Genomic DNA, 19,297 nt, shown 5'->3' on the forward strand with positions numbered 1-19,297 from the left:
AATATTATGTTGTGGGGTATAGCGTGAGGAAGAGGTTCTAATATTATGTTGTGGGGTATAGCGTGAGGAAGAGGTTCTAATATTATGTTGTGGGGTATAGCGTGAGGAAGAGGTTCTAATATTATGTTGTGGGGTATAGCGTGAGGAAGAGGTTCTAATATTATGTTGTGGGGTATAGCGTGAGGAAGAGGTTCTAATATTATGTTGTGGGGTATAGCGTGAGGAAGAGGTTCTAATATTATGTTGTGGGGTATAGCGTGAGGAAGAGGTTCTAATATTATGTTGTGGGGTATAGCGTGAGGAAGAGGTTCTAATATTATGTTGTGGGGTATAGCGTGAGGAAGAGGTTCTAATATTATGTTGTGGGGTATAGCGTGAGGAAGAGGTTCTAATATTATGTTGTGGGGTATAGCGTGAGGAAGAGGTTCTAATATTATGTTGTGGGGTATAGCGTGAGGAAGAGGTTCTAATATTATGTTGTGGGGTATAGCGTGAGGAAGAGGTTCTAATATTATGTTGTGGGGTATAGCGTGAGGAAGAGGTTCTAATATTATGTTGTGGGGTATAGCGTGAGGAAGAGGTTCTAATATTATGTTGTGGGGTATAGCGTGAGGAAGAGGTTCTAATATTATGTTGTGGGGTATAGCGTGAGGAAGAGGTTCTAATATTATGTTGTGGGGTATAGCGTGAGGAAGAGGTTCTAATATTATGTTGTGGGGTATAGCGTGAGGAAGAGGTTCTAATATTATGTTGTGGGGTATAGCGTGAGGAAGAGGTTCTAATATTATGTTGTGGGGTATAGCGTGAGGAAGAGGTTCTAATATTATGTTGTGGGGTATAGCGTGAGGAAGAGGTTCTAATATTATGTTGTGGGGTATAGCGTGAGGAAGAGGTTCTAATATTATGTTGTGGGGTATAGCGTGAGGAAGAGGTTCTAATATTATGTTGTGGGGTATAGCGTGAGGAAGAGGTTCTAATATTATGTTGTGGGGTATAGCGTGAGGAAGAGGTTCTAATATTATGTTGTGGGGTATAGCGTGAGGAAGAGGTTCTAATATTATGTTGTGGGGTATAGCGCGAGGAAGAGGTTCTAATATTATGTTGTGGGGTATAGCGCGAGGAAGAGGTTCTAATATTATGTTGTGGGGTATAGCGCGAGGAAGAGGTTCTAATATTATGTTGTGGGGTATAGCGCGAGGAAGAGGTTCTAATATTATGTTGTGGGGTATAGCGCGAGGAAGAGGTTCTAATATTATGTTGTGGGGTATAGCGCGAGGAAGAGGTTCTAATATTATGTTGTGGGGTATAGCGCGAGGAAGAGGTTCTAATATTATGTTGTGGGGTATAGCGCGAGGAAGAGGTTCTAATATTATGTTGTGGGGTATAGCGCGAGGAAGAGGTTCTAATATTATGTTGTGGGGTATAGCGTGAGGAAGAGGTTCTAATATTATGTTGTGGGGTATAGCGTGAGGAAGAGGTTCTAATATTATGTTGTGGGGTATAGCGTGAGGAAGAGGTTCTAATATTATGTTGTGGGGTATAGTGTGAGGAAGAGGTTCTAATATTATGTTGTGGGGTATAGCGTGAGGAAGAGGTTCTAATATTATGTTGTGGGGTATAGCGTGAGGAAGAGGTTCTAATATTATGTTGTGGTGTATAGCGTGAGGAAGAGGTTCTAATATTATGTTGTGGTGTATAGCGTGAGGAAGAGGTTCTAATATTATGTTGTGGGGTATAGCGGGAGGAAGAGGTTCTAATATTATGTTGTGGGGTATAGCGTGAGGAAGAGGTTCTAATATTATGTTGTGGGGTATAGCGTGAGGAAGAGGTTCTAATATTATGTTGTGGGGTATAGCGTGAGGAAGAGGTTCTAATATTATGTTGTGGTGTATAGCGTGAGGAAGAGGTTCTAATATTATGTTGTGGTGTATAGCGTGAGGAAGAGGTTCTAATATTATGTTGTGGGGTATAGCGGGAGGAAGAGGTTCTAATATTATGTTGTGGGGTATAGCGTGAGGAAGAGGTTCTAATATTATGTTGTGGGGTATAGCGTGAGGAAGAGGCTCTAATATTATGTAACCTTGAGTAAGGTTACTCTTAGCCGTGGTATATTGGCAATGTAACACAAACCCCCGGAGGTGCCTTATTGCTATTATAAACTGGTTACCAACATAATTAGAGCAGTAAAAATAAATGTTTTGTCATACCCGTGGTACACGGTCAGCCAATCAGCATTCAGGGCTCAAACCACCCAGTTTATAATATGTAGTATATAGCTTGGGGAAGAGGTTATAATATGCTGTGGTGTAGAGCTTGAGGAAGACGAGGCCTGGTCGTACCTTTCCTTTGGTTGGGTTGATACTGACATCAGGAGCCTCAGAGAAGTCTGTGTCTGAGGAGAAACGGGTGTCCGAATCCCTGGCAAAAACACACACACATTAGAAACAGTTTGTTGCATGCCGGTTGACACACACACACACACACCATGGAAGTAGCCACTTACTGAGGATAGTGGAACTCTGACGGTAACTCTGGTGCTGCTATCATTTCTCTATCATGTCTGACCCAACTCAAATAAGAACAGACCTCAGATCCTCAGTGTCCACAAGGCAGTGGAACGGTAGCATAGGACCTGGAGGAGAAAACAGAAGGGGAAGAGAATGCATGGGTATTGGAGTTACATTCAGAGAAGACAGCATCCTGACTGGTTGCATCACTGCCTGGTATGGCAACTGCTCGGCTTCCAACCGCAAGGCACTACAGAGGGTAGTGCGAACGGCCCAGTACATCACTAGGACCAAGCTTCTTGCCATCCAGGACCTCTATACCAGGCGGTGTCAGAGAGAGGAAGGCCCTAAAAATTGTTGAAGACTCCAGCCACCCTAGTCATAGACTGTTCTCTCTGCTATCGCACGGCAAGCTACCGCAGCGCCAAATCTAGGTCCAAGAGGCTTCTAAACAGCTTCTACCCCCAGGCCATAAGACTCCTGAACATCTAGTGAAATGGCTACCCAGACTATTTGCAGCGATCGCCCCCCACCACCTCATTTCTTTACACCACTGCTACTCTCTGTTGTCATCATCTATGCATAGTCACTTTATTATCTCTACCTACATGTACATACTACCTCAACTAACCGGTGCCCCCGCACATTGACTCTGTGTCAGTACCCCCCTGTATATAGTCTCGATATTGTTATTTTACGGTTGCTCTTTAATTACTTGTTGCTTTTATCTCTTACTCTTATCCTTATTTTTTTTTAAACTGCATTGTTGGTTAGGGGCCCGTAAGTAAGCATTTCACCTGTTATATTCAGTGCATGTGACTAATACAATTTGATTTGAGAGGAGTTGTATGATAACCTGCTGCTGAACTTCTACAACATACACATTGCATCCCGTGAACAGGCCTCAGTATCAGCCAGTGGTTCTTCACAGACAAAAAAAAAAAAAAAATACTGCTTTCACATGGTAACAGGGGGCGGGCTCTATCCCTACTGTCATGCTCAGTTGTGAGCTGATTGGCTATCTCGCTCCTTGGTTTACAGGAAACATCACCCCAGGGCTGGACATTGGAACGTCCCCCCATGACCATATAAAGGAGAGTTCACTTCATCCTCCGTTAGAGATCCTAACCAATCAGAACAAAGTATTAACACTAGTGGATATATTACAAAGCAAACAGCAGGGAGGAGAGTGGGATACTCAACCAAATTACGACATTAAAAACAAATATTATTTAATAGTTTTCATTTTTATATATAAAAATGAATCAACAATATTGTTAATACTAGCATGTCGTCAGGACAGGTTTTGGGCTACAGGAGGCCAAAATGAGCCTAGCAGCCTATCCTGGGTGTGTCTTAATTGCGATCGTGGACATACTGTACTATACTGTACTAAGGATTACAGTAGGAGGTGTCAATCAGAAAATTAATTGTAACGACCAACGAGGAATCAATTGCATTTGACTGTACAATAAAATTGCTCGTATCTGTAAGTAACCGGTTTATGCTTTTTTGCAAATTGTAAAAAGCTTTTTGGGGGGGGGAGTGGGGCATCTGTGGGGCATCTTTACCCTCATCAACCAGTGAGATGTAAGGAATGGGAAATGGATGGATTCAAACTCAACTTTAAAATGCCAGATAGCTAAGTACTTTATCCCATGGTCTTGAATTAGAACACGTGACTTCCAATACACATTCGACAATTCCAATGGACATTAGACTTATTTCATGTTATCTAATTGCCCAAAGCCATTCTTGCAAGCTAAATTCATACATAATGTGTTTGAAATTGGGTCAAATACAGCTACACATGCTAGCAGTGTATTGTACAATACAGCTACAACTGTATTGCCAAGCAATAAAACAGCATCAGCTAGCAACATCCTGTGTTTCTTATTACACAAGCGGAGACACTCGCGAGACAGTATTCGCTCTGGCTGGTTGACTAGAGAGGAAGACTTCGAAGATGGGGACTGAAAAAGTGGCGCCAAACCCGGGTGCCTGGGCAACACAAAGCACGTTAAAACTATATTAGCGATAGCTAACGTCGTCGAAATAACCGACGGAGAGCATCCTGAACAAGGCTAGCTACCGTTGGCTAGGTAGTATGACAGCCGCTCTCTTGGGCTTGCTCAGTGACGGCCACTGTCCAGAATTGACACCGGTATTATGTCGAGAGGTTGCCCGGACTGGCTTGCCAAAGAGCTAGCCAGCTAACGAAGCTAGCTAGCTTAACATCATCAGCTGTCATCAGAACGTCACCCTTTACGTACATGAAAATAACAACTTGCCATCTATGGCTAACGTTAAACCAAGAGTTAAAATTGTATCCTTCAAGTAACGGTAGTACCCACTTTTCTGTAAACTAACTAGTTACAGTTCAAACAGGGCAAAAACACTCGAAAATCTCAATTTTGACTGGGTAGCTAACTAACGTTAGCTTAGCATAGCTGCAGCTTAGCTACCATTCTCCATCTTGTTATGTTAGCTAGCTAGTTTCCTGGCTAGTTAGCTAATTAGCCATGTTAACATTAGCTATCCTAGCCCGTTGCCTGCAATCGAACGGAGTTCGGATAGCCAGCCATATTATCAATAAAACAGTTGATATTTAGCTAGCTAGCTAATACGGCGTGGCACTCAAAGTTCATGTAAATATCTAAATTAGCTTGTTTATACAACACACTTGTTGTGGAGCAACAATACATCCATTTAGTTACATAAAAACACCGCGTCCCTACGTCCTCCATCTTGCCTCGGGAGTTCCGATACGTTACCTACCTAACGTTAACTCCTCAACAGAACAACATTTATTGGATGTAAACAAACACTTTGTTATATATTAGCTTAGCTAACTTGCTAGATATGTTTCAGTGAACTGAGTCTACTTTCGGGTATGCGTAACACAGATTCACGATAAACTAGACAAAAAAGTAGCTTACAGCGCCAGCGGCTAGCTTACGACTTTCCGTAGCTAGCAGCCTCCGCACTTCTAGCCTATGTTAGCTAGCTAGCATGAGAAGCTAGCTACCAACAAAATTGCTACAAACCAACTAACTTCGAGATTCCACTCCGCCATTTTATAACTTACCCCGTTATTCAATTTATTTCCAAACGAGACACTACTTTGTTGAGTCGTTGTCTGTTCTTGTATGGATATTACCACGATTTCCGCAAATGAGTTTGAAACTGGCGGTCAGAGGCGGTTTTGGACGCTCTCACCCCGCCACTTGCTCCGTAGTAGGGTTTGTTGTTTCGACGATGAGGGGGAAGGAAAACTCTTGGTGCACAGCTGCCCCCTAGCGGCCAGATGAAATACTTCCGATTCCCCGTGACCGTAAGTGATCTGACATCTAGCGGTTATTTACAAGCTGTGCAGCTGCCAGCAAGTACGTGACAGATGGGGGTTGGATGGCCCTACTGCTGAGTTTCTAAACCTAAAGGCGCAACATCGCAAGACTTCCGGATACGCTTGCAAAGACCAAACCGACCAGGCCAGGGTTTGGGGTTTGAAACAGGGGTCATGTCCCCACCACATTCTGAAATTGCCTTTTTGCCCCCCTCCCCAGTTTTATCATTGTGATAAGAGCAGTGATACAAAGGACGGCAATGGTGTACTTTAGGACCATGCGGACGCCTCCGAGCGGTCAGGTAGGCTGTTTGGAGTGGTCAGCAGGCTGTATTTAGGACGCACAGACACCACAGAGTTGGCAGACAGGCTGTGTGAATGTAACAGCATAGCTTCCGTCCCTCTCCTCGCCCCAACCTGGGCTAAAACCAGGGACCCTCTGCACACATCAACCACAGTCACTCACGAAGCATCGTTACCCATCGCGCCACAAAAGCCGCGGGGAACAACTACTTCTAGGGCTCAGAGTGAGTGACGTCACCGATTGAAACACTATTAGCGCGCTCCACCGCTAACTAGCTAGCCATTTCACATCGGCCACATGAAGGCAAAACTTCTGGAAGGCTGGCTGGACCAGCACAGGAGAGTTGGTTTTAGGTTGTTTAGGAGGCGTGCAAAGGAGAATTGAGTTATTGCACACACACACTTCACAGAGTAGGCGTTCCCTAACTGAAATATGCAAATGTATGCTAGAACGCACCAATAGGATCTCGCTAGCTTGTGCTTGGCTCTGCCCACCTCCTTGCTTGTTCTGCCCACTATGACTAATTTGTTCCCATTTAAAACAACGGGCTGTGGTCTATCTTGGTTTAGTTATAAAAATCTTTGCTACTACTACAACTACTGAAGGAGATTTTACTAGAAACTATTAGATTCCCCTTTTATCTGTGGATTAAATGTCTCAGTAGAGAACACACTATTTTGTGTGACTCAAAATGGGTCCAAATTCTAAAAAGATCCAGAAAAAAATTACCTTGTGCCTTTCAGGTAAAATAACAACCCAATGTTTATATCCCAGGACAAATTAGCTAGCAACAGCAGGCTAGCTAGCTAAATGTCCATGAATGTTTAATTTGTTTAGACCTGTCCCTAAATTAATATAGTTGGGACAGAGTTTGTTTTGATATTTCAACCTGCGTGTCTGGATCGCGTTTGGTGTGGATGTACAAAATCAACATGCGCACGATGGCGGACACGGATGCATCTTTGTGCCTGGTCTAGACAGCATGTAAAAAGTTATATTGCGGGACTAGGTTGTTTTTGGGACCAGTTCTTGCAGTAGCTGGTAGGAGTCAGACCGAAAGCCAGCGGGTGTGGTGGGAGCAGGATGAAGAAATCGGTTCTGCGTAGACCTCTACTGTGCACCATGACAGTGAAGCCTGTTATGTTAGAGCTGTGTATTACTGTGCCAGTGTGAAAAGTAGGGAATTAGCTAGGGAAACTGACAGATCAATAACATTGCCATACTGACTAATAAAACTCACGCTGCAATGAAAAGAACGTCAGAATATCAGTCTTCAATCATTTGGCCATCTGGTTTCATCGTTTGATTCAGGTCTAGTGTGATTGAGGCAAAAATAATAGCTAAAGTTAGCCAACTTTTGGCCAGCTCTCTCTCTGAGGCAAAAATAATAGCTAAAGTTAGCCAACTTTTGGCCAGCTCTCTCTCTAACAGTACACCAACTGGAGAAAGCTAGCCAAGTTAATTTACTTCTGAAACGGAACAAAACGAAGGCTACAAAACATTTCTATACAAACAACAGCTAACAGCAACAGTAATAATCGCCACCTCATATCGCTATCTGACAGATAACTAGAGGCTAAAGCTGACCTGGCTGTGGTAGCTACTAGCTAGTGTAGCTTATATATTCACCTCAGTTAAGAGGGAATGAAACATTAGCTAACATTACATGTCAGTTACAATACTAGCTCAGCACTTCAAATAAACAATAGTTTAAAAAATGTATGTTAAGTTAAACAGCAGTTACATTGACAGCTAAATCAGTAAACTAATGAGTAGCCAGTTTCTGCTCTGCTTGCTTTTACAACTCGGTGAATGAGCGCAACACATACACACTGACCTAAGCTCAATAATGAATGTTTCACTAAGATCCTAAAGCTGAGTGGGGTGTGTTGGGTTGGGGAGCTGCAGGGTGGTGGACCCCTAGGGACAAGACGGGGTGACCCGGATAAATTGTGTGCAAGTAAAAAGACCTCTACAGTACTATTAGTCCTATGAGATTAATTATATGGAGGATTTTCTGTTTCTGTGTGTTAATGTATATTTGAGGTGTATGTGTGTTTTTTTGTTTGTTTTTTGTTTCTAAACCATTTCCTTGGGAATTAAAACAATTAAAGGTGTGAACTGGGAAGGAAATTGTGTTGGGACAGAGTTGAGTTATTGACTAGACTGGTGGGGGGTTGGGCGTGCAGGCAGCTCGGGCTGGCTGGTCGGTCTGGCCGAAATTTGATATAGAGGATGTCTTAATAAAGACAATCAAAAGTCTGTATTTTTTCAAGAATTGTTCATTTTTTAGGCTATTGGTTAAAGGTGCAACACAACATTTGTTATTGAATTATCTTTGATCTAGTTTAGTCTTATTAATCACTTAAACATATTTAATAATGAGCTCTTACCTAGCTTGATTTTTGCTTACTTTTTGTTCTACATAGAGACGGCATATTGGATTGTGTAAAAATTCAGGAAATAAACTTTAGATGCCCCCAAAAAAATTCTGGGGGAGGACCCTCAGAACCCACACCAGCTTATGTCCCCTCCACTTCTAAAACCAAAGTGGCGCCCTTGGTTTGAGAAGTCAATGAGAGAAGTGAACAATTCTTCCTTAGTTGTTCATTTTCTCGAAATCTAAAGACACAACCTAGGTTTGAGTCAATGTCTTGAGTAGAGGAACATATTATTACTCCTACCTCGTGAAATTGACAAACTGACACGTTTTAATGTTCGTTAAAAAAAAGTACGTTAAATCGAAGGAATGCCTTTGATTTGACGGCCTGCACTTACGCAGTTCGGTGAGAGACGAACGTTAGACCCGATGACGGGTTTTTGTGCATGAGTTTAGTTTACCAATGTCGCCATGACATCGCCTATACATACGGATTTCTATTGGAGAAGCAGTTTCTGCCTATCTTCATACTGTACTATCTTTGGCCCTGCAGTCAATGGTGTGGCCGCATCTCAATACTAAGTGAATCTCAATTGCATTTCCTTGACTCCCCATGTCCTCTCTTCTCACCTCCTCAAAATCCATTGGAGGAGAAGGTCAGAGGGGAGGACATCTGGAATCAAGGAATCCAATTGAGATTATCCCATTGTGGGAGGAATAATCTTCCTCGTCTGTCCTTCCTTTCTTTTCTCTTTAATTAGAACTGTTTCAGATTCTGAAGACACATATAGTGTAAAACAGTGTTTCCCAACCCTGGTCCTTGAGTACACCCAACAGTACACAGTTTCGTTGTAGTTTTTGACAAACACACCTCATTCAACTCATTGAGGGCTTGATGATAAATTGAATCAGGTGTGCTTGTCCAGGGTTACAATAAAAATGTGTACTGTTGGGGGTAATCGAGAACTAGAGTTGGGAAACACTGGTGTAAGAAATGGCAGAGACCTATTTTAACACGTTAGTAATGTTAGCAGTGTTAGTAGCGTTAGTAGTGTTAGTAGTGTTAGCAGTGTTAGCAGCGTTAGTAATGTTAGCAGCATTAGTAATAGTAGTGTTAGCAGCATTAATGTTAGTAGTGTTAGTAATAGCAGCGTTAGTAATATTTGTAGTGTTAGTAATAGCAGCGTAGGTAGTGTTAGTAATAGCAGCGTAGGTAGTGTTAGTAATAGCAGCGTAGGTAGTGTTAGTAATAGCAGCGTAGGTAGTGTTAGTAATAGCAGCGTAGGTAGTGTTAGTAATAGCAGTGTTAGTAATATTTGTAGTGTTAGTAATAGCAGCGTAGGTAGTGTTAGTAATAGCAGCGTAGGTAGTGTTAGTAATAGCACCGTAGGTAGTGTTAGTAATAGCACCGTAGGTAGTGTTAGTAATAGCAGCGTAGGTAGTGTTAGTAATAGCAGTGTACGTAGTGTTAGTAATAGCAGTGTTAGTAATAGTAGTGTTAGTAATATTTGTAGTGTTAGTAATAGCAGCGTAGGTAGTGTTAGTAATAGCAGCGTTAGTAATATTTGTAGTGTTAGTACATTTACATTTACATTTAAGTCATTTAGCAGACGCTCTTATCCAGAGCGACTTACAAATTGGGTAATAGCAGCGTAGGTAGTGTTAGTAATAGCAGCGTTAGTAATATTTGTAGTGTTAGTAATAGCAGCGTTAGTAATATTTGTAGTGTTAGTAATAGCAGCGTAGGTAGTGTTAGTAATAGCAGCGTAGGTAGTGTTAGTAATAGCAGCGTAGGTAGTGTTAGTAATAGCAGTGTTAGTAGTGTTAGTAATAGCAGTGTTAGTAATAGTAGTGTTAGTAATAGCAGTGTTAGTGTAAGTAGCATTAATGTTAGCGTTAGTAATAGCAGCGCTAGTAGTGTTAGCAGCATTAATGTTAGCGTTAGTAATAGTAGTGTTAGTAGCGTTAGTAATAGTAGTGTTAGTGTTAGCAGCATTAATGTTAGCGTTAGTAATAGCAGTGTTAGTAGTGTTAGTAATAGCAGTGTTAGCGTTAGTAATAGCAGTTTTAGTAGTGTTAGTAATAGCAGTGTTAGTAGCGTTAGTAATAGTAGTGTTAGTAGCGTTAGTAATAGTAGTGTTAGTGTTAGCAGCATTAATGTTAGCGTTAGTAATAGTAGTGTTAGCAGCATTAATGTTAGTGTTAGTAATAGCAGCGTTAGTGTTAGCGTTAGTAATAGCAGTGTTAGTAGTGTTAGCAGCATTAATGTTAGCGTTAGTAATAGCAGCGTTAGTGTTAGCGTTAGTAATAGCAGTGTTAGTAGTGTTAGCAGCATTAATGTTAGCGTTAGTAATAGCAGTGTTAGTAGTGTTAGCAGCATTAATGTTAGTGTTAGTAATAGCAGCGTTAGTGTTAGCGTTAGTAATAGCAGTGTTAGTAGTGTTAGCGGCATTAATGTTAGCGTTAGTAATAGCAGCGTTAGTGTTAGCGTTAGTAATAGCAGTGTTAGTAGTGTTAGCAGCATTAATGTTAGCGTTAGTAATAGCAGCGTTAGTGTTAGCGTTAGTAATAGCAGTGTTAGTAGTGTTAGCGGCATTAATGTTAGCGTTAGTAATAGCAGCGTTAGTGTTAGCGTTAGTAATAGCAGTGTTAGTAGTGTTAGCAGCATTAATGTTAGCGTTAGTAATAGCAGCGTTAGTGTTAGCGTTAGTAATAGCAGTGTTAGTAGTGTTAGCAGCATTAATGTTAGCGTTAGTAATAGCAGCGTTAGTGTTAGCGTTAGTAATAGCAGTGTTAGTAGTGTTAGCAGCATTAATGTTAGTGTTAGTAATAGCAGCGTAGGTAGTGTTAATGTTAGCAGCATACATGAAAGTACAGATATTTTTAAAAACATGATTTATTTTCCACTTTTGGTCAAACAGGAGTTGCACTGAAGTGCAAAGGAAAGATTAATTTCAGAATAACATGATTTAAAGAGGTACAATATTTTGATGTGATCACCACAACTAAATCAAATGATGAAGTGGATATATCAGTTATGCCGTTATACCTAAATAATGGAAATTGATGCAAGTCTACAATTCATCCATTTATTCACACAGAGCACACATAATGAATAGTTGTTGGCCTAAGGAACATAAGTTTGGGAACCCTTAGGACTTCTATTTCAGAAACCTGTATTTTGCAAACTAACGAGAAACGCATGATTTGCAAACCAATAAGGAAAGCCCAGTCAACAACTTCATAATATTAAGAGAAATATGACAAAAACATGGAAATGGCATAATAGTCAGAATAAAGAAAATATACACACAATAAGTAAATGAAACTGTTTGAAAAGGCACTGTTGATAACTGCAATGGTAGATCATGGTTCTGTACAGCGGAAGTATCAGAACTGTGGGTATATGGAGTACAGCCATGGACAAAAAGTTGCATGTTTGACTCACCTTCGTTAGTTCTGCTAACCTGCTACGTAAAGTCCCTTCCGTCCTTAGCTGTACTCCATCTAGTCTCACAAACTTACTTTCTCAACTTGGTTTGAAGATTTAGGCCCATTGCCTCTTGGGTATTGTATCAGTGAGCGAACACTACATCACATAACAAGGAAGTGTCTGTCATCATCTTTAAAACAATCATTGAAAAACAAAATCCCCACACTTCTCATGATTCTCTTATTCATATTTACAGTGGTCCTCCTCAAATATAATATATCTTTATGTACATTTGTAGTAGGAAAGCATGTGTTAATAAAATAATTGAGAAGGTAAAGCAGCATTGCCATTTAAAAAGAGTCTCATGCTCTTGGGCCCACATTATTTAAGCATCTCATATTAGGTGCTGATCTAGGATCACTTTTGCCTTTTAAAACATAATGAGTAAGAGACGGGACCTGGTCCTAGGTCAGCACTCCTACTCTGAGACAACAATCCCTGACACCAGGTTGCATGTTAGGAGATGTATGTCTTGATCTTTTGTGTGATGGCTCTACAGCAGATGGGACACTTGTCAAGGGCCTCGGAACACTCCTTGCAGACGACCAGGTGCCCACAGGGAATGAAGACGATGCAGATGTCTCTGTCCATACACACTTTGCACTGTTTCTCCCTCTGCAGCTTCCGTAGCTTCTCAAGGGGATCCTCGTCTGAAATAGGGGAGAAACAGCAGTTGGTAACCGAGCACAATGAAGTAGTTAGAATACTGACCAACACAGCTCGATTATGTTTTGGGGGCGGCCGGTAGCCTAGTGGTTAGAGCATTAACCGAAAGGTTGCTAGATCGAATCCCCTGAACAAGGCACTGTTCCTAGGCTGTAATTGTAAATAAGAATTTGTTCTTAACTGACTTGCCTAAATGAAGGTTAAATATTATTTATTTTTATGTTCCTTCTATAGCCAAGCCTCATGTAGGCCTACGGTGTGAATAGCACTGTTACTGGATAAACTAGGTCAAATGGCAAAATCCTGTGGAATAAATTCAGGATTCTTTTTGACTTATACTGTAAACCTTAATACCAGTTTTAATAGAACAGTGCCCTGATATAATGATACTAGCAAGCAATGCTAAGAGTTTCCCCCTTATGAGACACACACCATGGTTCTCTGCTGTCTTTGCGTCACTGTCAGGGTCTCTGTTAAAGCAGTCCTGCAGCAGAGTTTCCAGGGTGGAGTAGCCTGTCCCATCCCTGCGTATCCTCTCCTGTATAGTCCTCTCTACCAAGGCAGGCTCCAGACCCATCTCCACCGCCTTCTGGGCATTGGCTGACTGCAGCACCTCTGTAGAGAGAAGGAGGAGACTGAGCATGTACTAGTAGGTGTTGGAAATAGCACCCTGTGAGAGAGAGAGAGATATACAGTAGTAGTCAAACATTACGACACACCAACTCATTCAAGGGGTTTTCTTTATTTTTTGCTATTTTCTACATTGTAGAATAGTGAAGACATCAAAACGATGAAATAACATATGGAATCATGTAGTAACCCCCCAAAAAAGTGTTAAACAAATCAAAATATATTTTATATTTGAGATTCTTGAAAGAAGCCACCCTTTGCCTTGACAGCTTTGCACACTCTTGGCATTCTCATGAGGTAGTCACCTGAAATGCATTTCAATTAACAGATGTGCCTTGTTAAGTTAATTTGTGGAATTTCTTTCCTTCTTAATGCATTTGAGCATATCAGTTGTGTTGTGACAAGGTAGGGGTGGTATACAGAAGATCGCCCTATTTGGTAAAAGACCAAGTCCATATTATGGCAGGAACAGCTCAAATAAGCAAAGAGAAATGACAGTCCATCATTACTTTAAGATATGAAGGTCAGTCAATCTGGAACATCAAGAACTTTGAAGGTTTATTCAAGTGCAGTCGCAAAAGCCATCAAGCGCTATGATGAAACTGGCTCTCATGAGGACCGCCACAGGAAAGGAAGACACAACGTTACCTCTGCTGCAGAGGATGCTCATTAGAGTTACCAGCCTCAGAAATTGCAGCCTAAATAAATGCTTTAGAGTTCAAGTAACAGACATCAACTGTTCAGAGGAGACTGCATGAAATCAGGCCTTCATGGTCAAATTGCTGCAAAGAAACCACTACTAAAGGACACCAATAATAAGAAGAGACTTGCTTTGGCCAAGAAACATGAGCAATGGACATTAGTGTCTTTGTGAGACGCAGAGTAGGTGAACTGATGACCGCAAGTGTGGTTCCCACCATGACGCATAGAGTAGGACGTGTGATGGTGCTTTGCTGGTGACACTGTTGGTGATTAATTTAGAATTCAAGGCACACTTAACCAGCCTGGCTACCACAGCATTCTGCAGCAATACGCCATCTCATCTTTGCGCTTAGTGGGATTATCATTTGTTTTTCAACAGGAAAATGACCCAAAACACACCTCCAGGCTGTGTAAGGGCTATTTGACCAATCACTCAACCTCAACCCAATTGAGATAGTTTGAGATGAGTTGGACCGCAGAGTGAAGGAAAAGCAGCCAACAAGTGCTCAGCATATGTTGGAACTCCTTCAAGACTGTTGGAAAAGCATTCCAGGTGAAGCTGGTTGAGAGAATGCCAAGATTGTCTTGATGACAGCTTTGCACAAAGGGTGGCTACTTTCAAGAATCTCAAATATATTTTGATTTGTTTAATACTTTTTTGGTTACTACATGATTCCATATGTGTTATTTCATAATTTTTATGTCTTCACTATTATTTTACAATGTATAAAATAGTAAAAGTGAAGAAAAACCCTTGAATGAGTAGGTGTGTCCAAACTTTTGACAGGTACTGTATATATAATCTAACAATACCTTTAGCTAAAGTTCCAAAGCTCTGATGAATAAAAAAAAGTGAAAGGGGAACAACTTTACAAAAAAAAATTATGTTACATCAAAAAATGGTTTTACCTGTCTCATGACTTGAACATCCATTTAGGTGACTTGAAGCCTGGGAAATCAATAGAAGGAAGGAATTTGATATGGTAGGAGTCATGCAAGGATGGGTGCAGTTTAATATCTTTGACCACAGGTTTAGGGGTTAGAGGTCAGGGTTAGGAGGATGAAGTCTTGGAGACTTACAGCATTGTTCCAGTCAGGACCTTGTAGCTGAACGCTGCTGACGAACTCCTGTCCTTTCTCTGCCAGTAGAAAACTGCACCTGGATTAAAACATGACTCGCAATGTTAGTGACAGGGAGAAGAAGCATGCATATGGTTGTTTACTTTCTACTTGTGTGTGTTTTTACCCAGGATAGTGTTTGGCGTGCTCCTCCCAGGGATCCTCATCCTGCTGCCAGCCCTTCAGACCTCCACCACAGCGGAAACACCCCACATGGTCTGGTGCACCTGCACCAACACACACACGTTAGGATATATACCCGGTCCTTTCTATATCAACTCCTCCCTGGCCCTTTTACCGTAGCAAGTAATGGTAAGCATGAATTGTATTTGTTATTTACTTTTCTCACAGCCAAAGCTCTAGTCTACCCCACTCCCAGGTCTCACCTGTGTTGTAGAAGCCTGCTCTGGCCAGCCTCTCGTGGTCAATAGGGTGCTGGATTCCTGCAAAGCTGCCTAGCCTCTCCTCAAAGCTCTGCATGGGGACCTGAGGACGTGGCCTGGTCTCCTCCACCTCCCTCCCCCCCTGAGAGGGGAGGTTCCCCACATCATGCCCCAGGATGAAGAAGCAGTAGGGGTAGTGTTTGGAGTGCTCTCCCCATGCCGTGTCCCCAGCCTCCCAGCCCTTCAGCATCCTTCCACAGCAGAAGCACTGCACCTGGTCACCCTCCCCCAAATAGAAGAGCCCCGCCTGGGCCAGCTCTCTAGGTCGGACCGGGGATGTGGAGGGCCACGGGCCGAAGGTGTTGAACCGGGAGTCTTCGCTGACCATGTGCGGGGCCATGGGGTAGGTGGTATCGTCTACCACCTCTCCCGTCCTCAGGCGGAACTCCATGTCCTCAGCGTCTTCGTTGTAGGAGGTTTCATTGGTCAGCATGGCACCTTGAAGAGAGTTAACCCTGGATCGATGGGTGCAGCTCAGGAACTTACAGGTAGGGGAGACCTGAAACATTGCAACAGTAGAATGATAATTTGGCAGAAACTTGAGATAATAAAATAAAGTTTTGCACATCATGGTCATCCCCTTTTCATCCTCACCTCCGCGTGCCTCTCCACGGGTGCGTCACCTCCACACCAGTTCTCTACAGTCTTGTGGCAGCTGAAGCAGCGCACCTTGTCGGCCTGTCCCGTGAAGTAAAACCCAGCGCGGGCCAGCCTCTCCGCTGACACCTGCTGGGCCAGGAGGGAACCCCGGAACGAGTCCAGCCGCATGTCCATCATGGACCAGTCTACTGCGTGGTCCGACTCCATATCACTGTCTCTCCCGGGGCCTGACATCACGACACAGGGCTGGGCTGCCTAGGATGAATGAGCTGAAAAAAATATATATAAAGTAATTTCCGGAGGCGCTAGTGAACAAGCTATCAGGAATCTGGACAGACACCATGTAAATGCATAAGTTTGACAAGAGAGAGCATTGTATTTCATAGAGTACCACTAGATGGCAATATGCACATTGCTATGGTCACATGGAGGCGTTGGCTGTTACATGTGAGGGGTGGGGAGGCAGGAACAGGCTTTAGGATATGTTCTCACGCTACCAGGCCGCCCTGCTCACCACAGGAATACATAGACCATAACACACACAAATACACAAAGCAAGCACACAACGACACACACAGCCAAATGTAAGGAACACTATTATTTTAAGTGAGCACTGGCCTCAGTTTTCCATTCATTCCTATGATCAACAAAGCTCAGCATTTCATAGGAAAGGAGTTACATAACGCTTACTTTGTGAAGTGAATCAATCAGGCCTCTTTGGATAGTGTGTTGCAACACAATCAATACCCAGCCGTATCAATGTTGGGCTACTGTAGGCTAGGCGTTATGCTACTTTCACACCATCCCCACCAACAGGGAGGAACAGGAACCGTTGTCAGTTAGAACAATCAGGTATTTCACCTCAGGCTGTATTCACCAATCAAATATGATCCAATCCCATCACTGTTCCTGCTATCAACAGTAATGCAATCAATTACATACATCGTTGCCATGCCTTGTGTTAGGATAGATACGTTGGCTAAAGCAGCAACACACAGGCACCCAGGCTACCAAACATAAAACGATAATTTCTATGGAATAGAAATTGGCTATTGTCTATGCTACCAATCAACCAATCAATATTGGTCATGCTGGTTTTAATCTTTTGTATACCTGCCATCCCCATCGCAGCAAGCAAGGCAAGCTTCAGACTTAAAAATGCAGTTAGACTGGAGGTTGTCATGGTTTTGCAGGCAGCACTCTCACACTAATATGAACCTGCCACTTGCCATATTGTTGTGAAAACAGATGAGTAAATATGTGATGATGTCCTAGGAACATTTGCTGTATCCACTCATCCCATGCTCTCCCTGACAGCTCCAAAAGGCATCATGTGGATGCCATCATCATAAACAGGGCCCTGAGCATAACATATTCTTGACTATGAACTGGCTAGCTTTTAATGATTGTATAACTACAGCTTAGTACTTATATGTGTGGCCCGTCTGTTACTGACCAGAGCTGAACCTTAATCTCTTGAATGACAGCAATAGGCTGATCATATGTGTGCAAAGTGCATGCCAAGGGGTCTGGATGACCTTTTCCGCACACTAGCGCCGTGTCATTGTTTCAAACTCCACTCCGACTCACTGTTCCCACTCAATCGCAACAGTCAGATGGACACATGGGGGGGTCTATTGACCAGCCACGTAAAATCTGGAAAGTTCACGGGCTCTTGTTTGTGTCTATAGTCAGACAAAAGCGCCAAACATAAATATAAATTGACGCGGATCGCAATGTGCTGCCGATTGTCCTGTCTGACAGTTGAGCTCTGCTGGGCATGGATGCGCGCTGTCAGGGATTACGCACTCTTCCAATGATATTTAGGACATAGTTAAATAAAACAAAAACAACGTTCTCTAATAACGAAAACAAAGCCAACGTTAAATGTCTATAATGCACTTTGATCAGTCGATATTGAGCTGTTTCGCCATAGACAGTAACGTAGCACGACCGACGAGCTGTCAACAGTAACAGTTGAAAATGCATGCAAAGACATACCCAATAGACATACCTTGGAAAAGCTTGGATGTCACCTAGTGCCTCTGAGGTATTGGATGCTGCCTGTCTCCTTTCCAAATAAGATAGATCGCCAATATTTTTTGACCAGACTATTTAACAATGGTTTGGGGAAGTAAATTCAGCGTTGGTGTTGTTCTGCGCACCAGTAAAGGCGCAGCCCACCTGACCACCATTGTGGAAATAGATAGTTTATGACGTAGGACGAAAAGGGGGGAAGTATGGGGGAATTCGTGCGTAGTTTTGCTGCGTTCAAGTTCAAATCAGAACTAGGAAACTCTAACATTTCTGACTTGCTAAATGGTTGAACGGAGCTAACTACAACCAAACTTAACTGTCAAACTTATTCCACAGAGGACAGAGTGTCTGCAGGGTTTCACTCCTCCCTTGTATTTGATTGATGAATTAAAGTCACTAATTAGCAAGGAACTCCCCACACTTGGTTGTCTAGGGCTTAATTGAAATGAAAAACCTGCAGACACTCGGCCCTCCATGGAATGAGTTTGACACCCCTGAGTAGGCAAGTCCTAGTTCCGACTACTACTTGAACGCGGCATTTACATTACATTGGGGTCGAAACCCACCACTGTGACATGTATGCTCTCGTTGGCTGGCCCTCACTACATACCCACTGGCTCCAGGTCATCTATAAGTCTTTACTAGGTAAAGCCCCGCCTTATCTCAGCTCACTGGTCACCATAGCATCAGCCACCTGTAGCACGCGCTCCAGCAGGTATATTGCACTGGTCATCCCCAAAGCCAACACTTCCTTTGGCCGCCTTTCCTTCCAGTTCTCTGCTGCCAATAACTGGAACGAATTGCAAAAATCTCTGAAGCTGGAGTCTTATATCTCCCTCTCTAACTTTAAACATCAGCTGTCAGAGCAGCTTACTGATCACTATACCTGTACACAGCCAATCTGTAAATAGCACACCCAACTACCTCATCCCCATATTATTACTTACCCTCTTTCTCTTTTCACCCCAGTATCTCTACTTGCACATCATCATCAGCACATGTATCATTCCAGTATTAATGCTCAATTGTAATTATTTTCGCCTCTAGGGCCTATTTATTGCCTTTCCTCC

The 19,297-nt window shown here is 42.6% G+C and overlaps 2 protein-coding genes across 3 annotated transcripts in view; both read right to left on the reverse strand.

Moving 5' to 3' along the window:
• The window catches only part of LOC120034667 (cohesin subunit SA-2-like), a 42,211-nt gene extending 36,456 nt beyond the window's left edge, over window positions 1-5,755 (reverse strand). Inside the window, exons 1-3 of the mRNA XM_038981263.1 lie at window positions 5,596-5,755; window positions 2,504-2,632; window positions 2,340-2,418 (exon numbers count right to left, since the gene is read on the reverse strand). Coding sequence (XP_038837191.1) covers window positions 2,340-2,418; window positions 2,504-2,547 — 123 coding nt within the window. The 5' untranslated portion in view covers window positions 2,548-2,632; window positions 5,596-5,755. The remainder of the gene's footprint in view (window positions 1-2,339; window positions 2,419-2,503; window positions 2,633-5,595) is intronic.
• A 5,857-nt stretch (window positions 5,756-11,612) lies between these two features.
• On the reverse strand, window positions 11,613-18,387 carry LOC120035023 (E3 ubiquitin-protein ligase XIAP-like). Of its 2 annotated transcripts, none has more exons than XM_038981773.1 (8): window positions 18,205-18,387; window positions 16,185-16,459; window positions 15,534-16,089; window positions 15,275-15,374; window positions 15,109-15,187; window positions 14,938-14,977; window positions 13,129-13,311; window positions 11,613-12,680 (listed from the first exon to the last, which is right to left on the reverse strand). In XM_038981773.1, exons 2-8 carry the CDS (start codon window positions 16,422-16,424, stop codon window positions 12,487-12,489), a joined length of 1,392 nt encoding a protein of 463 aa, XP_038837701.1. In that variant the 5' UTR covers window positions 16,425-16,459; window positions 18,205-18,387; the 3' UTR covers window positions 11,613-12,486. The 2 variants fall into 2 exon arrangements, with proteins under 2 accessions (XP_038837701.1, XP_038837702.1); XM_038981774.1 differs by having other exon boundaries at window positions 12,565-12,680; window positions 13,129-13,366.
• Between the last annotated feature and the right edge of the window lie 910 nt (window positions 18,388-19,297).

This window comes from Salvelinus namaycush, chromosome 42 (assembly GCF_016432855.1).
Source record: "Salvelinus namaycush isolate Seneca chromosome 42, SaNama_1.0, whole genome shotgun sequence".
In the NCBI taxonomy this organism is placed as follows: Eukaryota; Metazoa; Chordata; class Actinopteri; order Salmoniformes; family Salmonidae; genus Salvelinus; species Salvelinus namaycush.